Here is a 22,451-nt window from a genome sequence, read left to right as displayed (position 1 = left end):
CGATTGGATCACGGGAAGTGGGTTAAAAAACGACCGAAAGGTTTGCACGGTCGTAAGCAAGCAAGCAAGCACGCAAGCAAGCACGCAAGCAAGCAAGCAAGCGAACTTAATATAAAGGATTTAAAAAGCCCCGTAGCCGGCGACGATTGCTGCGTTGGCAGCGATTCGCGAGCACAATTAGCGCACTAGAAGAAAACAAAAACGTAACTCGACACACTCGTTTGTATGTCCTATGAAGAAGGGTCATCGCCCGAAACGTCGAAGATTATATGCCCCCCCCGCCCGCCCCCCTTTAAGACGACAGTGTTGTTGATGAGAGTGTTGAGTGCACAAATATCGATATAATGTGACCCGCATCGGTTTCCGGGGGTTGTTGGCGCGTGGTGCTCGACACGATGTCCCACATTCTTTGGTTCTTTCGGTGAAGTCACGTAGATAGAAAAACAAGTAAACCCGTAAAAAAAAAGTTTTTCACTATAACTCCTTTATATGCGTGGCAGCGAACTTAATATAAATTATTTAAAAATATAGTCGCCTGTGGAGGACGCGGGGATCGATCCCGCGACCTTTGGCATGGGAAGCGAGGGGGCTACCAACTGCGCTACTCCGCCACGGCCTGTGGAGGGGTTACTTTCTGGGCTCTTATACTGTGACGTTCAGCCAAAGCGATGAATGAGTTATATTTGAATATATGTAAAATAATTTTTTTTTGCCTAAAAAGTGTAAAATTTTGGGAATTTTTTTTCACGAACATTAATTGTCTGGCACAACGAGTCTGTGTGGAAAATGTCAGCTCGATTGGATCACGGGAAGTGGGTTAAAAAACGACCGAAAGATTTGCACGGTCCTAAGCAAGCAAGCACGCAAGTAAGCAAGCAAGCACGCAAGCAAGCAAGCAAGCATGCGAACTTAATATAAAGGATTTAATAACAAAGAATATAAAGTGAATAAAAAATAAAAAAAACACATTAATTTAGATTGTCGCCTGATTTTTAATCTGAGTGAGTGTACTGGCAGTCTATAATGTAGACTGTAGCCTGGATCTTAAAGTTTTGGCTCCACGCGCCGTGAGCTTCTTCAGCAAGTGAATGGAGCAGCTCATCACCGCTTGCTGTTCTTTAGCCTATGTACTATATGCCTCTGTGTGTGTGTGTTTGTGTCTTTGCGGGAGCGGCAGTGTAGCGGCTAGCGTGCTTCACTACGAACCCGGCGGCCCGGGTGTACGTTGAACTTCATTCGCACCGTACCTCGCTAATCGTAGGCGAGCGGGGGGAAAAGAACACAAAACTAAACGGACGCGAGAAAAAGAAAACTGGATGTGGATGTGAAGGCTTGAGGGATAAATTCCTCCACGGCACCCGAAAGAGGCACCACGGGCCCATGCAATGTCACCACCGTCACGTCTCCGCCGGTGTTCCTCGTCAGATTTTTGTTTTTTTTCACCGTACTCTACTCAGAGGTGCGAGGTTCAGGTTGCAAGCCCTGCAATTGCATGCTCGAGCCACTGCTGGCTGAACAGCCTTCACTTTAAAGGGGGCTGTGAAGACCCCAACTCGAGGGGAGTTTGCCTCCGAAGCCGGTCAGACGTCGTGGAAGAAAAGGTGGCATCCACACTCACCACACCGCACCGCTGCTTGTCGAACCACGAACTTTTGGTGTCACCCATTGCACCGGGCCGAACTTTTCCCCAACGTTTTACATCTCGGCTCTTCTCGGACAAGGACGGGGCCCGGAAGGACGGCCGGCTTTACTTTTCTTTTGTGGTGTCCTCTGCCACATCGTCAGCGCCATCCAAATGCTGCTGGAAAGGTATTTCAAGGCACCCACCCTTATCGGATGAATCTCGGCTGCACCACGACAGAGTTTGCATAAAAGATTTTTTTTAAAAACCCCGCGTCTCGGCTCCACCTACGCCAAATCAAAGCGCCACCGGCCCTACTGATTGCCCCTTTACCTGTCGCTTGTTATCTTGGCTGTGGCAGAGGGCTCTCCACGAGGAGCCGAAGCCAAGATAAACGCTGGCTCCAATTACCAACGGGCGACGCAGACGCAAACATCAACCGTGCGTCTTTGAAGACTCAGTCTCGACAGCTCTCAAAATGCCCCCCTCCACCCCCCCACGGCTCAATTAAGCTTGCCAGCGTGGTGGGCAAGATGAGCGAATAAGGGGCCCGCCCGGTCAGGCTAATGTGTCCTTCGCGGTGGTGAGATGTTAACTACCTCGCCTGGTATGCAGGAGGTCGTGGGTTCGATTCCGACCCAGACGCCTGCTGCTGTATATTTGTAGTTTGCGCGTGTGTGTCTCTCTCTCTCTCCGTGGGCGTGTGGATTTGTCTCCGGATCCTCCGGTTTTTGCCTCCACATTTAGATTCAACGCGCGTTTTAGAGTATTTCGCTGTTATACATTTACACTTGATAAGCCACTTCGTGAAGCTATCCTTTGTGGCCAGATCGCTTCTGAAAAAAGAGCTATAAAGCTCAGCGAGTCTTGCCTGGTAAAATAAAAAAAATAGTTTCGGATGCCAAGTTGTACAGAGTGGTCCAGATGTCTTGTGACCCCCAATAAAAATCGACCCATCACAAGTTTTTTTCAATTACAATTTATGTTTTAAATAAACATAACCCAAAAAATAACACGTTTTAGGGGATTAAATTTGGGGTCCCAATACATCTGGACCACTCTGCAGAGTCGTGTGATCACTTTTCACTTCTTCTTATTCATAGTATGGTTTATCTAGCAACACTTGTAACTTTCCAGATGATTGCATCAGCATTAGCGGAGCGGTGTCCCTGTGACGATAGTTCAACATACATACATGAACACAACACAAATAAGAAGTGCTTTTCTGTTTAGTCTGTTGTCCTTCTTCACGCACCTGCAATTAGCACGGTTGGCTACGTACGGTGCGAAGGAGGTTTAACATACACACATTGCATGATACCGCCACTTGCGTATTTGTGAGCGGGGTGTTGTTATATGTTGCCCAGCCCAAAGTGGCACATCTGGGGAGTTTTGAATTTTCCATTTGTGTATCAAGTATTCACATCTGCCACGGTTTTTTTCTCACGATTCACTATATCAATCATTTATATATTTTTTATGCGATATCCAAATTTGGCAAACTGATGATTATCGTGATGACGGTTTCTCGTAAGGGGCTGTCCATAAATGACGTCACGCGATTTTGGACGATTTTTGACCCCCCCCCCCCCCTCGTCACACGGCGTCACAAAAAGTCAGACCCCCCCCCCCCCTCAAATATGACGTCACAAAGCTCTGCCCCCCGCCCCCATAACATAAAACATGCTTCAAATCGCTTTAAACTATTGTCTTTGTAGTGCGTATTTAATGTGGCGCTGCACTCTGTTGTTGTAGATGAAATAATTTACTAAAAAGTCTATTCAATTAAGTAGAACGTGTTGTCTATATTTATTTAAAGTTGCGCATTTTGATGTGACGTCACATTTCTCCACCCCCCCCCGCTCGTCACACATCGTCACAAGTGTCTGACCCCCCCCCCCGCCATTTGCGTGACGTCATTTATGGACGGCCCCTAACGCTGTAGGAGTAATGGCATCGCACTTTGTTTTAGTACTGAATCGATGATGATGTGCTTTGCTGTCGTTGGAGAACAAGTAAAGATGACCGTACCGCAATGTTGAGATCGGATGGGATCGGGGTGCGTTCCAGATTATTAGCACGGTTGGCTACGTACGGTGCGAAAGAAGTTCAACATAAATACATGAGTATGTGATTGCAATGACAATTAAGGAGTGTTTCACTAATTAAAATCATTGAACAGTGCATAGAGATGATTTCCTTGTGATGCCTTGAATACATTTCACACTTACTGTTTATATGTATGTGCATTGGATAATTTGAAACAAGGATATACATATTCTATTGTTGTTTGTATTAATCATATTACAACATGCTTTTTAACAATGTATTACAATATTAATAACCATCCCCATAGGCAATTGAATGAAACCAGGATTTCAAGTGCAGCAAGTTGATTATATCAGCCCAATCGACCAATGACTGCACAATAAAAACACACACACACTATTCATGACAACTATAACAACAGGTGCGCTTGTCAATTGACGAGAGATTCAATGCAATGTGATCACTATTGTCATCATCATCAGCCGTGGTCAGTCCACGGCTGATGATAATGAAGGCTTCCCCAAATTCAGCTGCCCTCTCTCACGACCCTGCAATGTTAATAATCCAAGTGGCACCTTGACACACGAGTTGATCCTCAATAGAGGATTTTGGCTTAAGATTACTCTCCAACAGTGTGCTGTACTCGTAACGAATTGGCATGTTCTGTTCACGTGACAAAGCTTACTTGTTGGCTGTGTCGGGTGGTGGCGGGTTTAACGACACATTTATATTTGAACGCGATCTAACCCCCAAACACGAGTTGATCCTCACACCATTGGAACCTCATTTGCCAGTAAAAAATATGATAATTGTTTTTTTACCCTTCTATCTGGCAACAAAACTGACACCTTTTTTTACAAGGAGTCATGTTTGCAATACCTGCAGTCATAATGCAAACAAAAACATAACTCTGATAATGTATGCACTGTCTTTGAAGTTGATTGGTCCACACCCGAGACAGCTTTCCTTAGAGCCTAGTCTCACATGGTGTTGGACCAGATGACGCCAAAAGGCGCACGAGTTGATCCTCATTGCTCCGTCACCTCGGTGGACGTCCTCGAATCCTTGCCTGCCACTCCGTCGTTATTCTTGACCATTGGGAATCATCCCCTCTTGCACGCATCACGCGATCCTTACACAATGCAAACACAAATACATTGTGGCGGTGGGGGAGAGCGGGAGGGTGGGGTGGAACGCTTTACGTATATGTATGTTGAACTTCTTTCGCACCTTACGTGGCCCGAATTAAAGGTGCGTGGGGAAGGACAGCAAACTAAAAATAAAAAAGCTGTTCTCAAGAAATGAGCGTTCAATCTAGATGATTTAAAAGGGCATAGCTCCAGTAGCTTCCTAACATCGCAAGGAAGAGCGTTCCAGACGGTCGCAGAAGCGCGTCTGAAAGCGCGATGTGGTGGCCGTCTTTGTTCGATGGCTTTCTGAAGCCTTTAAAAAAAATGACAGCTACAGCAGAGTATCCTCATAGAGCACAACAACTTCCCCTGAGCGCCACAGTGAAAGAAAAGAAAATCCCAACAAAGGCTGTCAATCCCCCAGCAATCACCTCCAGGTAACCCACACTGCATTAGCAGTTCCGCTTGGCTATTTTATACATTTAACGCTCCCGTGAGCGGCATTTTTACATTGTGACCCTATAGCCTGAAATGTTATGAATGTGGGAATTTCAGCATTTGCCGTGTTTTGTTAGAGCAATCCTTGAAGTGGCCATTGCAGCAATGTAAATGCACACATACAAGGGATGTTGAGCATTTACGTGACATTGAGCACGCGACCTTGGTCACTGTGTCCAATGATTTGTGTGCAACTGCAATCGGGATTTAAACTCTGCAAGCACGTGGACCTGACAAGTTCCGGCTGTGAATTGTGTGCTGCCCATGAACACGGTGACCCTCCGTCTTATATTGCCCGTTTAATGGCATTTCAGCAACCACACTTTATTCTCTCTGGCAAAGTAGTATTCACGTGTTGTGTGCGTGACAGTTACAGATGCACGTCCCATGGCAGTGTCGTGACAAGACCTATTCACAGGCTCGTGAAAAGAATCAACTACAACCACTCACAGGCATTGTCAACCTCTCACTTACCGAAGGGACATTTCCACCAGCGTGCAAATCCGCTATCATTCGTCCACTATATACAAGCGGCTGAAAAGCAGATCCTAATAATCATTGCGCAGTCTCTATTAAAACTTAATTTGGAGCTTTCGTGACTGCAGGAATTACTCTTTGGTTCTTTCAGTAAAGTTACGTATCAAGATAAAATAATAAATTAAATACTAGCATACGACGTTTCGATTGCAACACAAGCAATCGTCATCAGGTATAAATGAAGTATACTAGATTTGTGTTTCTATTTCATGTATACCTGATGATGATTGCTTGTGTTGCAATCGAAACGTCGTATGCTAGTATTTAATCTATTATATTCTCTTTATACGTGACTTTACCGAAAGAACCAAAGAGCAGTCTCTATTACTTCACCAGCTATGATGGATGGATTACATTTTCAGTAACCTGGATAAAAGCCACTACTGATGTGCACCGTTCCTCAACTTATCAAAAGCCCATGATACCGTTAACCATGATATTCTACTCACAAGACTTGGTCAACTAACATTTTCAGACAGTACGACAAACTGGTTTAAGAATTACCTTTTGAATTAATTATCTTTTTGAAATAAATACAATTTCTTTACTGATGACACTGTCATGCTAGTATTAGGTACATCGCCTAACGAAGTCAAACATAATCTCCAACGTGATTTTTCGACTTAATTCAATATTAATTGTTACCCCTTCACCTATTATGGATATCAGAAACAACATAATTGAACAAACGGAGTGCCTCAAATATTTGGCTTCACCGATTGATTCAAAACATACATTCCAAACCCATATTGATTACGTCTCAAAGAAAAGTCTAATAAAAAAAATTGGGTTTTTTATACGGAAACCAACATTGTTTTCCCATTCGATTGTGCCTGAAAATTCAGAAATCAAAATCCGTGTTAATACTGCACATCACGTGATGCGTGATTACATCTTCCCATGGGCCCTGTTCATCCATAAAACCCTCATTGACAAATGTGCTCTATACTTAGCCACTTTATTAACCCCATTGTTAAACCCAAAAAAGCCTAAGACGTCCATCTAATACTGGTAGGAACCTCCTGGTTACACCAGCCCACAGGGGATTATTGGGTCCGTTCGTCGTGCAGGGAGGGGCTTGGTGGGGAGGGGAGGGTGGGGAGGAGCTGGGTGGGGAGGGTGGGGAGGGGCTGGGTGGGGAGGGTGGGGAGGGGCTGGTCACCCTGTGGTGCCCTTATAAAACTCAACGTTTAACCTACTCACGCCGGCCTATGCCCGCCCTCACAGTCGGCCATATTTGCGGAATACACCACGCCGCCGTTGACCCTGGCCATTGACCGAGCAACCCAACGTTCCTACCAGCTCCCTCCGCAGGAATGTGTTTGTATGCTAACTATTCGTTAGAACAACAATTGAGATTGGTGACTAAGCCTGTGCCGTTGCAGCACCAACATTTTGGAAGGAGCTTTATTTCCCCCCTCACTTACCTTTGTGAATCTTCCTTCAGGAAATATCCTTAAGCAGATCGGTGCCGGATACTGCCACATTTGCCAATGTGATTTGTAACTTTGACCCTTCCTCGTGTATCGAGCGTTCCATTTGAATGTGCAACGTTATTGAGTGACTGCGTGTTGTTTTGTTGTGGTCTTAAGACTGCTTTTGTTGTTGTTTTACTGCCTTGCCAAAGCTTGCATTTCGTGTTGAAAAATCGTCAGGAATATGTACTTGTGCAATTGGTACTTATTTTATAGATTTTTATAGCATTTTTGTGACTTTCTTACCTTTCGCCTATTTTACACTCCTATAGTGGGTTTTGTATTGTTTGTTGTTGTACCTTGGCGACCCGCTCCGACTGGACAGCTGCTAAAAAGGCTTCATAGCTCATCGGATTCCTCCAGTCGAAATATTCCAATTCTGAAAAACAGCCGCCATTCACCACTAAGTAGCGGCAACGTCACCAAGGCACTTGTTCCAGGCTAGGTGCACTCCGAGGCCACATGAAGTGTCAAAGGCCCTCTGCTGGCAGGTCACGTGCCATGGATTGATGGAGATGACCGGCAGCTATACCACCTGTACCCCCCCACTGTCCCAACTTGATGTTTTTAGCCATCCGGTGTTCTGCTTGTTGAACGTCGCTCATCTGCCATCACCTGTTGGAGGGCGACTGCCTGCAACTCCCCAGTAGCGTCCTTCACGAGTCTCCTCCAAAGAGGCCAACCTTGACACCGCTCGTACCAGTCTTCACCAAGTCCATTCAGCTCCAATTCCTCCTGTACTGCATCAGTCCATCTCTTCGCCACGTATTTGCATGTGTAAGAATCACCACCACCCCAACCACCACCAATGCTAGATTTTTTTTATTATATTAAGCCAAAAATGCAATTATTGCAAACTTGATTTGAAGCTTTCATGACAGGAGGAATTACTCTTTGGTTCTTTCGGTAAAGTCACGTAGAAAGAAAACAAATTAAATAATAGAATACGACGTTTCGATTGCAACACAAGCAGTCGTGATCAGGTAGAACTAAATTTGAGTGACAAAACACAGAGACACAGACAGAAACAATCAGAGAGAGACAACACAGAGACACAGAGAGACACACACATTGTAACCCACATTGTATCCCTCCATGAGCTTCTATTCCGTGCCTCTTCTCGAGTCATATCTATTGCCCCCCCAACTGCCCAGAACTCCGCTCGGTCCCTACATCGCGTGCTTACAGCAGATGCGCTTCTGCGCCCGTCTGGAACGCTCTCCCTTCCGATATTAGGAAGCCGCTGGAGCGATGCACTCTAAACTATTAGATTGAAAATTAATTCCTTCAGAACTGCTTTGTTGTGTTTTAAGTTTGTTGCCCTTGATCCGCACCTCCGATTAGCGCGGTTGGCTACATACGGTGCAAAAGAAGTTCAACATACATACTACCCATCACCGGTGTGGTGAAGTATGGTCAAACACCGAGGACTGACACGACACTTGGGGGACCGTCCTACAGCAGTGGATTGACGAAGGGGGTGTACATTATAGTTTTTAACGCCGTATCAAATCCGCGGCATTTACGAGTCATCATTTTTATATCAAGGTTAACATGTGTTTGGCGAAAGACGGCTCCTCTACATCACCATAGCAATGCACGTGCTCTTTACAGAAGCCGTGTTTATGCGTGGGGCTAACAATATATCCACCTTGCACAAGGTTAAGTTCAGCTGAACCCTGATCCCATTACAACGTTCTTGCCGACAGGAATGCCAGCGATGTTTCAAAGGGCACAATGGATCCATAATAAGGACGTAAACACAATGCGTTTTAATGGACTTGCTCTGCATACAATACTCGCATGGGAGTGCCAGACAGGAGATTCGACAAACATGTTCTTCTACACTACCGAAATGCGATTGTCATTGTTAAAATGGAACACTTGAAATGCATTGCAGTGTTTCTTTGTAACCTTCACCTGTTAAACGTGTCAACGCTACAGGAAAAGTAATCATTCCTCCGACTATACTTCCAGTTCGCCTTGACAGTCTCACTGCCTGCATCTGTATCTGTTAGCAGCGGTTGCAAAACAAAATCTCAAATCAATGGGCATTTGATCACCGGTATTTTCAAAATGGTAATAATTAGTAAGATGATTCACAGCACTTTCTTTCAATCCGCTGCTGGATAAAGGACTCCCGACATGTTACCACTCCCGTGCACCAACGCCAGCACCCTCCCAACCATACATGCGAGTCGGCGGCAGGAGCTCCGGCTATCGAGCCAGCCGATCTCGGCTGCTTACACATTTTTAAGTTACAAATCTGTCACGTGTGCAGTTTTCCTTAGCTTCAGGAAGGTGTGGGGGGAAAAAAAAAATCACAGTCGACGATCAGAACCCGGAGCCAAAAATGTGTCCCAAGCTCTTGTGGGCCTGAATTAGGATGTTGGGTCAACTGCACGAACACGTGTTTAATATACATGTGGGAGTAAACCAGATTGCCGGGGAGAAAACCCACACACGTGCGATGTTGGGAAGTGGGGGTGTGGGGGGAAACACCCCATCCCCGTGCAGATGGAAAAAAATTGGAGATTAATACACTTGCTGTACCGCCACTTCCTGGCGAGCCAGGGTATGGCACGAGATTTGCGCGAACCACCAACCCTCATCTCCAGGTGCTACACTGCCGGTTGTTAAGCAAGAGAAAATCGATAGTTTACGATTCAATGCAAGTGGTACAACTCACCGATGCATGTGCACGCAAGAATGCAGGCAACAAACCAAGTGAGCATTTCATTTTATTCAAGTGCATTTCAAGCATCCCGTTTTGACTTAATGCGATACAAGACCAGACAGCACAATTCATTTATAAAATCACCCTCTTAAGCATTGCATACATTTTACCTTGATATTTTACCTTGATATTGACCTAATACAGCTAGCTCATACGCAACACTTGTGCGTATTGCATGGAGGATATGCACATTTACCGTTGTACATCGCGTTGTTTGTTAATTCTTGCAGCATTCATGAGCAAATGTTAAAATTTTATTAATTTATCCAACTGATACCCTGTCTTTGAAACCTTAAACAAAGTGTTTCAACACTATCCGTATCAGTAACATTTCACTGGTGACGGTAGCCTTGAACACTACGAGAATGGCACCAATGTCAAATGTACCCAATTACAGTAAAACCTTGGATTGCGAGGAACTTGGTCTGCGAGTGTTTTGCAAGACGAGCAAACTTTTTTGATACATTTTAACTTGATAAACGAGCGAGGTCTTGCAATACGAGTAGTACGCACAGTATACGCTTTGTCTGCCGAGCGTCACGTGATCACAACTGAGCCGATGGTTCTTCTCTCTCTCGCTGCGGGATTGTGGGTAATCGTCTCCCATGCTCGGTCTCAGTCGGCGTGCCTCACTTGTATAGTCAACATCCGTGCGAGCGTATACTGTTTACTGTAGTGTTGTGCCCACGAGTGTGTGCGTAAAGCATTTTTTTAATTTGTGTCCAAGTGTAGTGACTGTTCTTTAGTAACTGTATTGCAACAATGGCCCCCTCCTCCTCTCCTCTCTCTCATCTCCCTCACACCAGCCAAGATTAAATGTAATTAATAAATTTGATTACTTTATATTAAATTTAAATAATATAAATATAAAAAGGTATTTTGTATTAATAATTTTTACATGAATATGCTTGGGTTGTGGAACGAATCATCCGAGTTTCCATGATTTCTTATGGGGAAATTCGCTTTGATATACGAGTGCTTTGGGATTACAAGCACGTTTCCGGAACGAATTATGCTCGCAATACGAGGTTTTACTCTATGTCTTAATTTCCAAGGCAAGTGCATCCTCGGTACACCTGAGCGTGCACGGCAGCTGCTTACAGACAACATCAACAGCAAGCAGAATCCTATCGTCGAGTAAATCGGGATAACAAAACGGGCAAAAGCAAGTGCTCACACATTGAGACCAGAACCTTGGAACCCCTCCTGTATGGAGGCGATGGGCTGGCTCCAGGGCGCCAGGGATGACAGCATCGGTCGGCCTACATGCGGGAAAGTATGCCCTCGGCTAGGCTGCAGGTGAGACCCGTTCCGTCTGGCTCCACGTTGAGCTGCTTGACGACGCCGTCCTCAACGAGCATGGAGTACCTGCGGGGCCAGGCGCACGCGCAACCAGCACCCAGGCGGTCAACGTCGCGCTCGGTGGCATTCCCGTCGCTCGAAGTAGTTCTGCGGAAGCGCTCTTCACCATTGCCGAGCGAATGCATTGTAAGGTCGCACTGATTACACACGAAGTGCCTGCCACAAATGAACCACGATGCATCGTTGATCTCGTCAAGGAGCATAAACCGTCACACGAACTCCGGTTATCCTCGCAGCAACGGCTTTTGGCTGGCCATTGAACAAAGACGGTCACCGCATCACACGCTTTCAGATGCGCTTCCGCGGCCGTCTGGAACGCTCTTCTTCATGATATGCACTTTTGATATCTAGATTGAAAACTAATTTCTTTGGAACTGCTTTTTGTGTTTAGGTTGTTGTCCTTTCCCTCCGCATCACCAATTCGAACGGTTGGCTACGTACGGTGCGAGAGAAGTTCAACATACATATACCGTTCCCCACCCTCCCGCTTACACCCCCCCCTCACCGCCATTGTGAGAGGACCACATTATACATGCAGAGGGGATCATGCCCAATGCTCAAGAATAACAAAGGCGTAGCAGTTCATGTTAACGTTACTGAAGCAGAAGTGGAGTCTGGGACGAATATAGCCGCTGTCCGCCTCTATCAAGGTGAGCACGCCGTGGCAATAGGAGGCAAACTCTGCAATACCTCTGCGAGCGTTTGTTTCCCAGGATCGAGATGAGTGGCTCCTTGTCAATCACCAAGTCGACAGCCTGAGAAAGAAACACAGCGGCAGTCAAGCAAGCGTTTAAGTCCAAACATTTGTTTTCGCGCACCCTTAAAAGTCCAGTCCATCACGAACGCACCGCCGCGTTGATTACACACAGTGCAAGCTCAATGGGATAACACGACAGTTTTAAGTCTGTTGCAAAGCGGACACGAACTCCGGGTCGGTATCGAACCCACGACCTCCGGCATACCAGGCGAGGTAGTTAACATCGCCACCGTGGCGATGTTAACTACGGACAGACTAATGCCCAATTGCAGACTGTTACTGCATTCACCTTGTACTCCACACAGGGACAGCTGCCACGTGGGGTCCCCCCCCCCTTTGGCTAGACCGAAGCAGGGCACCGCAATGGTGAGGTTAAATATTAGGCGGTTTAGTTGGGGTCAATGAAGCGGCTAGATAAAAAACATGTGACCTCTTGCGACACCATTCGCATAAACTGCTCTAGCCGCCATACACCGGCGTCGAGTGCGAGTGATTTGTTTGATCCACGGATCACGGGGGGGCGGGGGGGGGGGGCGATGGTCGGTCAACTTCAAACGTCAACCGCCAATTGAATCGAGCGCAATTTGCTGCAGGAGTTTGTGCATCAAGATGTGTCCAAAATGTGACGGCTCGTTTCCCCTCGAACGAAGCTCTCAAATCGCCAGTAAAAAAAACGCAAATCCTTTTTTCTTTTTTTTACGCCTTTGGATTTTGGAAGGTTGCGAATTGACAGTCTGGGAGTTGACCACATTGAGCAAGGACTTCACGGGAAGTCAAGCAGTGGTCATCCAATGGAGAAACTGGATCCTGCCATGGGGGAATGAAACATTTCTAGCACTGGATCAGTATGGACAAGTGACAGGCTCGGCCACACTGCTCATTGGCACAAGGAGTGACTCTGTCCCGACTTACTGTTGTACTTGCTCAGCTTTTACGAGGTTCATAAGCAATGCATCTCGTCACCTCACAGTTAAAAGAGGATGAAAGCACAAATCACACGAGTACCTTTGCGAATGCTCCAGTAGGATCGGCCAACATCTGCACCTAAAAAAAAAACACCCATCACAATATCCATTACATTTCGTAAACGTTCAACATTTTCTGCGTCAGATTTTCACAGCTGTGGTGTTTATCGCCCAGACAGATTGTGTTTTCGGTGTTATTTTGCACGTTGTCCGACGGTTCGCTCTGCGTTCTGGGAGCTTATCCAGCTCCCGAAGAAGTGCCCGAAAAAGGGCTCCCAGCATGTGCGGCAAAAATGTCGGACATCGCGCCGAATTACAAGCGGCACATCTCGAAATCATATCAGGAGAACTTGAAACCATGTTGGTTGGGAAGAGTGGTCTTTGTGAGTAACACAGTGCTTTGGAAGAAGAAGAGTCGACGAATCAAACAAATGTTGTTTACTGTGAGACTCCAAACTTGAAAAAGGGCCATGAGATGGCCCAGCACATGTTAATACAGAAAACATGTCCCATACTCTTTTCACTTGAGTGTTATATTCCATCGTGAGCATGTGTTTTCATAGAGTAACGTCAACTTCCCTCTCGCATGTAACAACACGTATACGTACAGGCTTTTGGCCTGCCAGTGCGGGTTGGTGATGCCAGGCAGCATAGAATTTGGAGCATGGTGCAGTACAATAATGAGTTTTGCTGCCCTGCCCTCTCCTGACAACGTGACCCAGCAGTAGCCAACCACGTCTGTTTGAAGCATGGTGCGTTTCCCATCCCAATACCATCAAAGCTCAACCCTGCTTAGCATGGGCGATTTGCGTCACGGGTAAAACACTCAAATACCCATGAAAGAATTGGCCTACCATCCCGAGTGCCCTCCAAACAAAATGCACGTCGGGGCTCTTCCTAAGCAAAGGATATTATTACACTTAAAACAAGAAAATAACATGTGCACGTACCATCGTAACTACGTTCTGCAACTCCACTGGACTACAAGTGCCTCTCAAGTTCAGAACGTAATGACATTTCGTTTCTCCGCGATTACCGCCGCGTTTGAACATCTGACACATCGGAAGGAAGGAACTCATTGGTCGGAATTATCCAAGAATAAAGCGATGCCCCTATTATTTCTACCCACCCCCTCCCCCTTGCAAAAGATTGGTTTCATTTTTGTATTCCATTGATACAATCCCCTCTCTCTGTATTCCCCGTCTTTGATATGGATAGATGTATTACAACAACACGCCCGCGGCCGAGAATCCTTTGCGACACGAAACCCTCTCGTCTTCTCTTGCAACGGGAGACCCCGTGGCTGTTGCCCGAGAAACACGCCGAAGCGAACATTTCCCTCTTACACCAATTCAGATAAACCAAGGGAGAATGACAATCACTGGAACGCTGCCGCGGTGCAATGGCTAAGCCCGCTGGACTTGCAATCCAGGAGGTGGCCGGTTCATCTTCAGGCGCGGCGGTTAAAACGACAGTGGCAAGTCTCTTAAATCACCTCCCCCACCGTCCTCAACTATGTACACCCAGCAGTATAACATGGGTACTACACCAGGGAGTTTATTGGTAGGTTATGCGCTGGGGTTAAATGTGGGTATTCCACTTCTAACAAGACTGTGGGCCCCTAGTGGAGGTCTTTCTGCCAGTTGTGGTCTAAGAAACGTATTGCAGGGCTGCACCTTTATCTTTGACAAATACCCTGTTATGCAACGGACCCCATGACACAAAGATATTAAAATGGTGGTCATCATAATTCTCGTAAAACTGGTACTCCTGTAGATGTCAGGTCGTAAATTCAGCTACATCCCAAGTACAGATGGTTGAACCGTACCTTTCCGGCTGCGTTGTGCGCGTCGCCCCACGCGGTCATCACAAACACGTCATTGACGGCCACGCAGGCGATCACGTCGATCCCCTTCGACTTGAGCTCCTCAGCCTTGGCGATGTAGCCCGGCAAGTGGGTCTGCAGAGAATCAACGGAACGCGCAATTTCTTGTCGTTAATTTTTCTTTACATTGGTGTTGCACTCTTGTCATCGTGAAGACGGGAGCGGACGATGACAGCCTTCATGTGGCCCATTCTGTTATCCCTTTCCCGTTCCGATCACGTATGTGTACGTCATCAGTTTTTCTTCCGGTTCTGTTCTGACGACGTACAGGTACGTCATTGGAAAAAACATCGCCGAATCAGAATAAAAACTAAAAATAACTTTATCTGTACCGAGGCTCTCACAAGGCCATGTGTGAGGAGGTCTGTGGCACAGTTTGGCAACAGCTATCAGAGTGCGGTCGTGTCGCGACAGTTCTTTGCCTGCGAGTACAATGTCTTTAAAAACAACGGCGGTGACCGGGACCCATCTGCAGTCGTCTCCAAAACGGGAAAGGGTTAAGTGAGAAATCATGATTAATGCCATGAACCCGGCGACCGAACATCGATCAATGATCTCCTGGCCTCCAGGAGCAACAACTCAAGGCACAACAATGGCCCTCGCTTTTACAGGGCCAAACGAGACACTTCCAGATAGGTCCTGCAATGAGGATCTTCCAACTCAACATTGAGGGACTTACCCGGGCAAAATCTCCAATGACCAACAGGCCGGTGACTAACGTATCCATGGATACGACCTCACACGACCAGCCACTATAACCCAAAACTTGGTTTGGCCACATAAGGGCGAATCATTAACAAAGCCTTAGAAGAGAACAGAATGTCTGACATCTTACCAAGAGCAAAAAGCAGCCAAAAATGCCAATGAAAAATGTGAAAAGGGTATAAAACCTGTGTAGTGCCTCGATGAAAGTTGATATATGAAAAGGTTTCCATTGTTAGATAATAAATAGCAGACACAGACTTACAGTCATAACAAATGCATAAACTCAATGTTTCAATGATGTATAAATTTAACAATGTGGATCCATACCATGAGAGGTCAACTGAAGATATGTTTAATGTGTTCTTTTACACCCCACAGACAATGTAACCCATATGTTTTATAGCTTTCATTTTATCATGACTTACATAAGCAATGTGCGACTGCAATTGCGGCTCAGAAACAAATGAAATAAGCAAGGGTGTTGATGATGATTAAACCAAGGTAATATGGTAGTTTAAATACACTTGTGTTTAGCAACAGCTGGCGAGTTACCACTCAAATGAAAGCTCTGTCAACAGAACGATGCGCCTCGATCACGGTTTCAAATTCCTCTCCACACACTGGGCTCCATGGACAAACAAAAGGAGACTCTCTCAATGCGCCATGTGCCATGGCTTAGCCAGTGTAACATTTAGAAACATGCATTTAGATGCGGAGGGAAAAACTGGAGGATCTGGAGAAAAAGCCACGCGACCACGGAGAGAACACGCAAACTCCAAGTATACAGGCGTCAGGGTTGGGATCGAATCTACGACCTTCTGTATGTATACCAGGCGAGGTTGTTAATAACATTCTCGCCACCGTTACGCCCAATCCCGCACGCATTAAAAGCACGGGTCAAAATGTTGCACATCTGCTGTATACTCAGCTGCCACTGCCCCCACCTTTGAGCAGCCAGGAGTGAAAGCCCCGGGTACGGCAAAGAGGATTCCTTTTTTCCCAGAGAAGAGCTTGGCAACGTTGACCGTGTTGCCGGGCTGGCCTTCCTGCAGCTCCACGCTGGGCAGTCGTTCTCCTACCTGCACCAGAAACGGGACAGCAGAACTTAGCAGCAGTGCATGGGTGACCTTGCCCAACGGTATTGGTAAAGCCTATGTGCAATTTACAATTGACAGCGTGTCATGTGCATAAGAGTGTGAGAAAGTAGCACACGTGACTGGGTGCCAACCGTGGCAGACCACTCAACTTGCAACCTGAATGGGCGCAAGTACAAAGACCTGGGAGTGCGTTCACTCGAGTCTTACATTTCATGCTGGGACTCACGGAGCCACGGCTGGGGTTGAGGCCAGGAGCCTTTTGGTTCGAGACCGGTGTCAAGGTCGGTTAAGGCCGGCTCCTCTAAGCGAAGGCTAAGGACAAGAGCTGAGACAATGCTCTCAACGACCGAATGCTGGTTTACTCAGGCCGTTTATTTTTTGGTTTGATAAAATAAAGTACCACTTTGATAGAAATCAAAAGTCGTTGCCTTGTAGCAAGACTGGCCTCCGTCATAGTGATGTTCAATTTCCACCATAGCTTCAGAGTCCTAAGGTAACTATCACCCCATGCACATGTAAACAGACAATAGGAGGCATTGAAGCAAATTGCTGGTGGTTTTGACCAGCACAGGGGTGGAGAGTTTAGTACAGGTAGTCCCCGTATTACGATGGTCCGACTTACGATATTTCGATCTTACGATGGCGATACGACAAAATTGCCATCAACAACCTAACATCGTTCAAGTATGCAGACGACGGACAGAATCTTGGTGAGTACAGCACAATATGATACGTAACGATACATTCAATGCATGTATGATACGTAGCTTTAGCGATTTCATTTTAAGGTTTACCAAGATATGATACGTTCAATGCATGTTACAAGTTTTTTTTATAGCAGATAGGATTGTTTCTTGAAAAAACTTTCTATTAAATTGCAGTTCATATAGGTAGGCTAAGAATTGACTTTGTTTTTTTTACTTTACATTTTACTGTGCAACACAGTTGTAATTAATAAATACAGTATATAGATTATACAATACGGTACTGTAAATTGCTCTGTTTTGCTAAATTATCACCATTCTTTAAGACTCCTGGGTAGGCTGTAGGCCATCTTCAACTTACGATATTTTCGACTTACGATGGGATCGTCGTAACGCATCTCCATCGTAAGTAGAGGACTACCTATATAGAGTCTTACTGTATTATGCTATGCACTGCTGCATCCTCCTCCTGATCATCAAGCCCTTCATCTGCAGCAGTGGTGGGAAACCCATGGCGTGCAGACCGGATCCAGTCCGCAAATCCATTTCATATGGTCCATGGCCACACGAGGCCTACCACTTTGACACAGCCCACAATCGATATGTATGCGTCACTGCAAGCGTCTTAGCTGAACTAATCGGATAGATGGGGATATGTTCGTCCTGCCAACAGCGTTTCTAATTTTAGCACACGTGTAGTCGCGCTCCTGTCACTGCGAAGGACCTCGAGCAGTAGCAGAAACGACGGAGCGCCGTGTCCATCCGTATGTTGGTGTGGCCTTCATAGGTGCTGACTAACAGCACTTTGAAAGGCTATGGTGGGGATCTTTGTCTGGTGTGGTTTGACCACCAAAGTTAATTAAAATTCCTATTCGGTTCTCAGTAAGAAAAGCGTTCCCTAACCATGCCCCGAGGGCAATCCATGATGTATTTAGACGCCTATTAAATTTAAGTGGAGTTGTATCAGCCTGCAAGTAGTGCACATTCACAGGAGTGCATTTTAAAAGTGTTGGTGACCTCGGGCTCAAACACGGACTGGGTAGTGCTCAAATCTGCATGTTTTGTTTACATGTTTGTTTGCATGTTCACCACAATTGTGTGGTTAATGCAGACATTATTCCTTGCCAAAGGTTTCTGTTTGGCGTTTGACACATCTTAACAGCTGTTTTATTTCCATAAAGGGTGAAACCTTTTCTTATACAAATCTCCACTGTCGAACCTTTGTCACGTGTGCTGTTTTTCAGCAGATGCAATACTGAAACGCATTAAAAAATTACTGTTTCTACGTTCTCAACTGATAAATGCTGCAGCACTAAGTAGGCCTCGGCAAGGTAAGGTAATTTACCATTTCTACCGGGTAAAAGGGTAAAGGTGTCGACATGCCAAGGGGTAAGGTCAAGGGTACGGTAAAGGTAGCTCGGAAGAATTACCCGGTAGGGTAAAAGTAGCGCAAAGTATTACCCGGTAAATACGGTGCCTTGTTTACCGCTAAAAGCTCCGTGGCGCAGTCCGTGGCCTACATTTAATAAGTAATTTTAAAACAAACTTTATTAAAAACACGCTTTTATAAAATGTACCGTACTCGTAATGGAAGAACTCCACGACTCCAGGAAGTGGCCCCGAAGCTTGCCACGACGCAAGGGACCGTGGCCAATTGCAGCCAACGTCAGTTGATAATTTAAAAGTGGCAGAGCTCCCAATGACTTCCTCATATCGGTAAGGAAGAGCGTTCCAGACGGCCACAGAACGCGCGTCTGAAAGCGGCGCGCGATGCGGTGACCGCCTTCGTTCGATGGCCAGCATCAGTCTTTTAAAGTATATTCAAGTATATTGAAAAAAAAGAGTAATATTTAAAAAAACTTTTTAAAAAACACGCTTTAATAAAATGTACCGTACTAGTAATGGAAGAACTCCACGACTCCAGGAAGTGGCCCCGAAGCTTGCCACGACGCAAGGGGCCGTGGCCAATTACAGCCAACGTCAGTTGAGCGTGGACAATTAGACCCAAGCCGAGACATAACGTATACAAAATAATGTTTAAAAACATCTTTTTTTATGATAGAATATAGTATTGTCATCAGTATGACCAAAGTATACCAAGTTTGCAGTCGATACATTAGGAAGTGGGTAAAAATTGAGTTTCAAGATTTGAGGATACAACAATAACGACAACAACAGAGTGAGTTAAAAAGCGTGTAAAATTGGAATCAGAGAGTATTATATATGATTAAAGCGCTCTACCTTATAGCATTTACCGTTATAAACCTTGTTCATGTGTAGTAGTTCCCTAGTAATTACCCTGTAATCGGGTAATTTGTAAGTGGTAAGGGTAAAAGGTAGGGTAAAGGTAGGCTCGTTTTTACCTTTTAACTTTTACCTTACCTTGCCGAGGCCTAGCACTAAGCTCGAATGGTGGGCCCCGATTCAGTGATGGAAATTCCACAATCCCATGACGGGGGCCAGTCGCCACACAGGACGAGTTGGCTTCCAATGAGTAACGATATCAGGAGCACGAATGAAATCATTACATTACATAACATACGTACATTATATTTCAATTGTTGGATGAAGGCGTTAACAAACCCCTGATGGATCATGGTGGTTGACCATACTTCACCACACTTGTTAGTTCGGGTTGTTTGAAGGGGTGGGGTTCATACATCACTCGCCACAAAAGCAAAGTTTGTGGGGAATAATAGCCATGTTCTGTACTTTAGAGGCATAAGCAATAAGTAAATAACTTACTACCCAGGCACAAAAAAAATGTTTGTTACAGTGTTATTGAGTGGATTATTAACTTGGCTTGTGTCCTGGTCACAAAAGCAAAGTTTGTGGGGAGTAATAGCCATTTTATATACTTTTGAGGCATAAGCAATTAAAAAAAACACTTACTACCCAGGAACAAAGAACACGTTTTTGCTACGCAGTGTTATTAATGCAATCCGCTGTTAAATTTCGATTTAAAGCTTTCGTGACTGCAGGGATCCATCTTCTTGGTTCTTTCGGTAAAGTCACGTAGAATGGAAATAATAAAATAATAAAAATAAAACTATAAAATAATTCTCACGACGTTTCGGCCACAACGCAAGCAGCCGTCCTCAGGTGAAGAATAGATCTGTCGAGAAGAACAGGTATGTCGAGAAGACAGACCTGTTCTTCACCTGAGGACGGCTGCTTGCGTTGTGGCCGAAACGTCGTGAGAATTATTTTATGTTTTATTTTTATTATTTTATTATTTCCATTCTACGTGACTTTACCGAAAGAACCAAGAAGATGGATCCCTGCAGTCACGAAAGCTTTAAATCTAAACCCACCACGTGTGTTAGTGTCACGCAATGCCCCCCACTGCAATGGTGGCACAATGGTGGCTCCACTCACACACGAGGCCCTCCGAGGGCATTGCTGGCACAGGCCGCGCTCACATCGCGTACTCTACACAACCACCACAACAACTACCAACAGCAACGATACCACAGATGCTGCTGTACGAGGTGGTGATGATGATGATGGTGACGGTGGTGATGGTGACGGTGGTGATGGTAATGGTGGTGATGGTAATGGTGGTTAGCGCGCTGCACTACGAACCCGACCCACCCCAGTTCCAATCCCGCTCACGGTTCCCAATGTCAGCGATGAATATACGAACCGTTCCTGAGCCCCCCACACAGCCCCCCACACCTAGGTAGACTCGGCCTCAAAGGAGTACCCGGTGTTTAAAAACAAAGACGGCCGCGGCGCTAACCACTCGCCCACCCCTCCCGCCATGCCGACCTTCACCGGCGATCGTCAACAGCGCTTGGCCCCACACAGCAACCCGCTGTTGTTGTTGTTGTTGGAGGCTGTAGCTTGCCACACCGCAATGCACGTGGTAGTGATTGATGATGGTGGTGTGTGTGGGGAGGGGAGAGGAATCTTTATCTACGAAGCTGGCGCACTCACCTTGATGGGCATGCTGAGCGCTGTTCTTCCCGTGTGCAGCAGCGACCTTTGGATCCGGGGTAACAGCGCGGAAGCGATGCTGAGACGCATCACTACCACGGCAGGGATAATTAATAAAGCACGAGGTGTGTGTGTTGTGGGTGTGGTGGTAGCGGTGGTTACAGGGTTCGGCTCTGCAGTGCGACACGGACAGAGGGCGAACCGGGGCGAGTCTGGTGGATGCGGGGCGGAGTCGGGTAGAGGCGCAGCCCTGCAACGGCGCACTCACGTCACTGCCAGTGGAAGAATATCCATATAATACAGGGGTCGGGAACCTTTTTTGACTGGGAGAGCCATAAAAGCCAAATATTTCTAAATATATTTCATTGAGAGCCATATATTATTTTTAACGTATAATAAATTAAATGTCTTACTTTTAATGCGACTTCTGGTGCTGCGTGGTTTTGCTGATGGCCTTGTAGTCTGGTTCATACGACTTGGTGAGGTTGAGCTTCGTGCAGGCGTGACCCGTGAAATTTATCTTCAAAACTAATTTCTGTTTACTTTAAAATGACACAGTATTATTAAGTAATATCACAAGTATTTTAAAATCAGTTCCAAACTGATTTATTTTTATTTTTTCAACTCAAAATTGTCTGGGAGCCATATGCCGTCACTGGAAGAGCCATATATGGCTCGCGAGCCATAGGTTCCCGACCGCTGCCATAGAAAGTAACATCCACAGCAGGGCTTGCCAAACTTCAGATCTTTGCGGTCCACCACTGTATTTCCGCGTTCACCAATTTACATCCACCCCCCCCCCCATCCCCCCTCCAATATTTAATTTCAAATGAACTCGTCCCACGATGATTGTTAAACACGTCCAACGTGACGTGCTAAGCAATGAACGATGTGGTGGGTTGAAGAGTGGTAACCGCGGAAAGATGTCCAGTGGTGGGTCGCGAGGACTTGAGTTTGGGAAAGCTTGATCGAGATCAGGGGTGGTGAACC

General features: G+C 45.9%; 1 protein-coding gene across 1 annotated transcript; it reads right to left on the bottom strand.

Moving 5' to 3' along the window:
* Positions 1–10,038: 10,038 nt before the first annotated feature.
* PRDX5 (peroxiredoxin 5) lies at positions 10,039–21,686 on the bottom strand. Its single transcript, XM_061578731.1, has 6 exons — positions 21,462–21,686; positions 16,666–16,800; positions 14,960–15,091; positions 13,172–13,210; positions 12,100–12,164; positions 10,039–11,415 (listed from the first exon to the last, which is right to left on the bottom strand). The coding sequence occupies exons 1-6, from the start codon at positions 21,549–21,551 to the stop codon at positions 11,310–11,312; spliced, it is 567 nt and encodes a 188-aa protein (XP_061434715.1). The 5' UTR covers positions 21,552–21,686; the 3' UTR covers positions 10,039–11,309.
* Between the last annotated feature and the right edge of the window lie 765 nt (positions 21,687–22,451).

The sequence above is a fragment of the Lethenteron reissneri genome, chromosome 8, assembly GCF_015708825.2.
Source record: "Lethenteron reissneri isolate LAM-NWPU_2019-01 chromosome 8, ASM1570882v1, whole genome shotgun sequence".
NCBI lineage: Eukaryota > Metazoa > Chordata > Hyperoartia > Petromyzontiformes > Petromyzontidae > Lethenteron > Lethenteron reissneri.
This window is presented reverse-complemented; position numbering and strand designations above follow the sequence as displayed.

Excerpts from the sequence above, each read along its gene's own strand:
- PRDX5 (XM_061578731.1), bottom strand. The coding sequence starts at position 21,551 with ATGCGTCTCAGCATCGCTTCCGCGCTGTTACCCCGGATCCAAAGGTCG. Across the intron at positions 12,165-13,171 it reads CTACTGGAGCATTCGCAAAG|GCTGTCGACTTGGTGATTGA; the intron begins GTACTCGTGTGA and ends TTTCTTTCTCAG. Across the intron at positions 11,416-12,099 it reads GGAAACAAACGCTCGCAGAG|GTACTCCATGCTCGTTGAGG; the intron begins GTATTGCAGAGT and ends CTGGCCCCGCAG.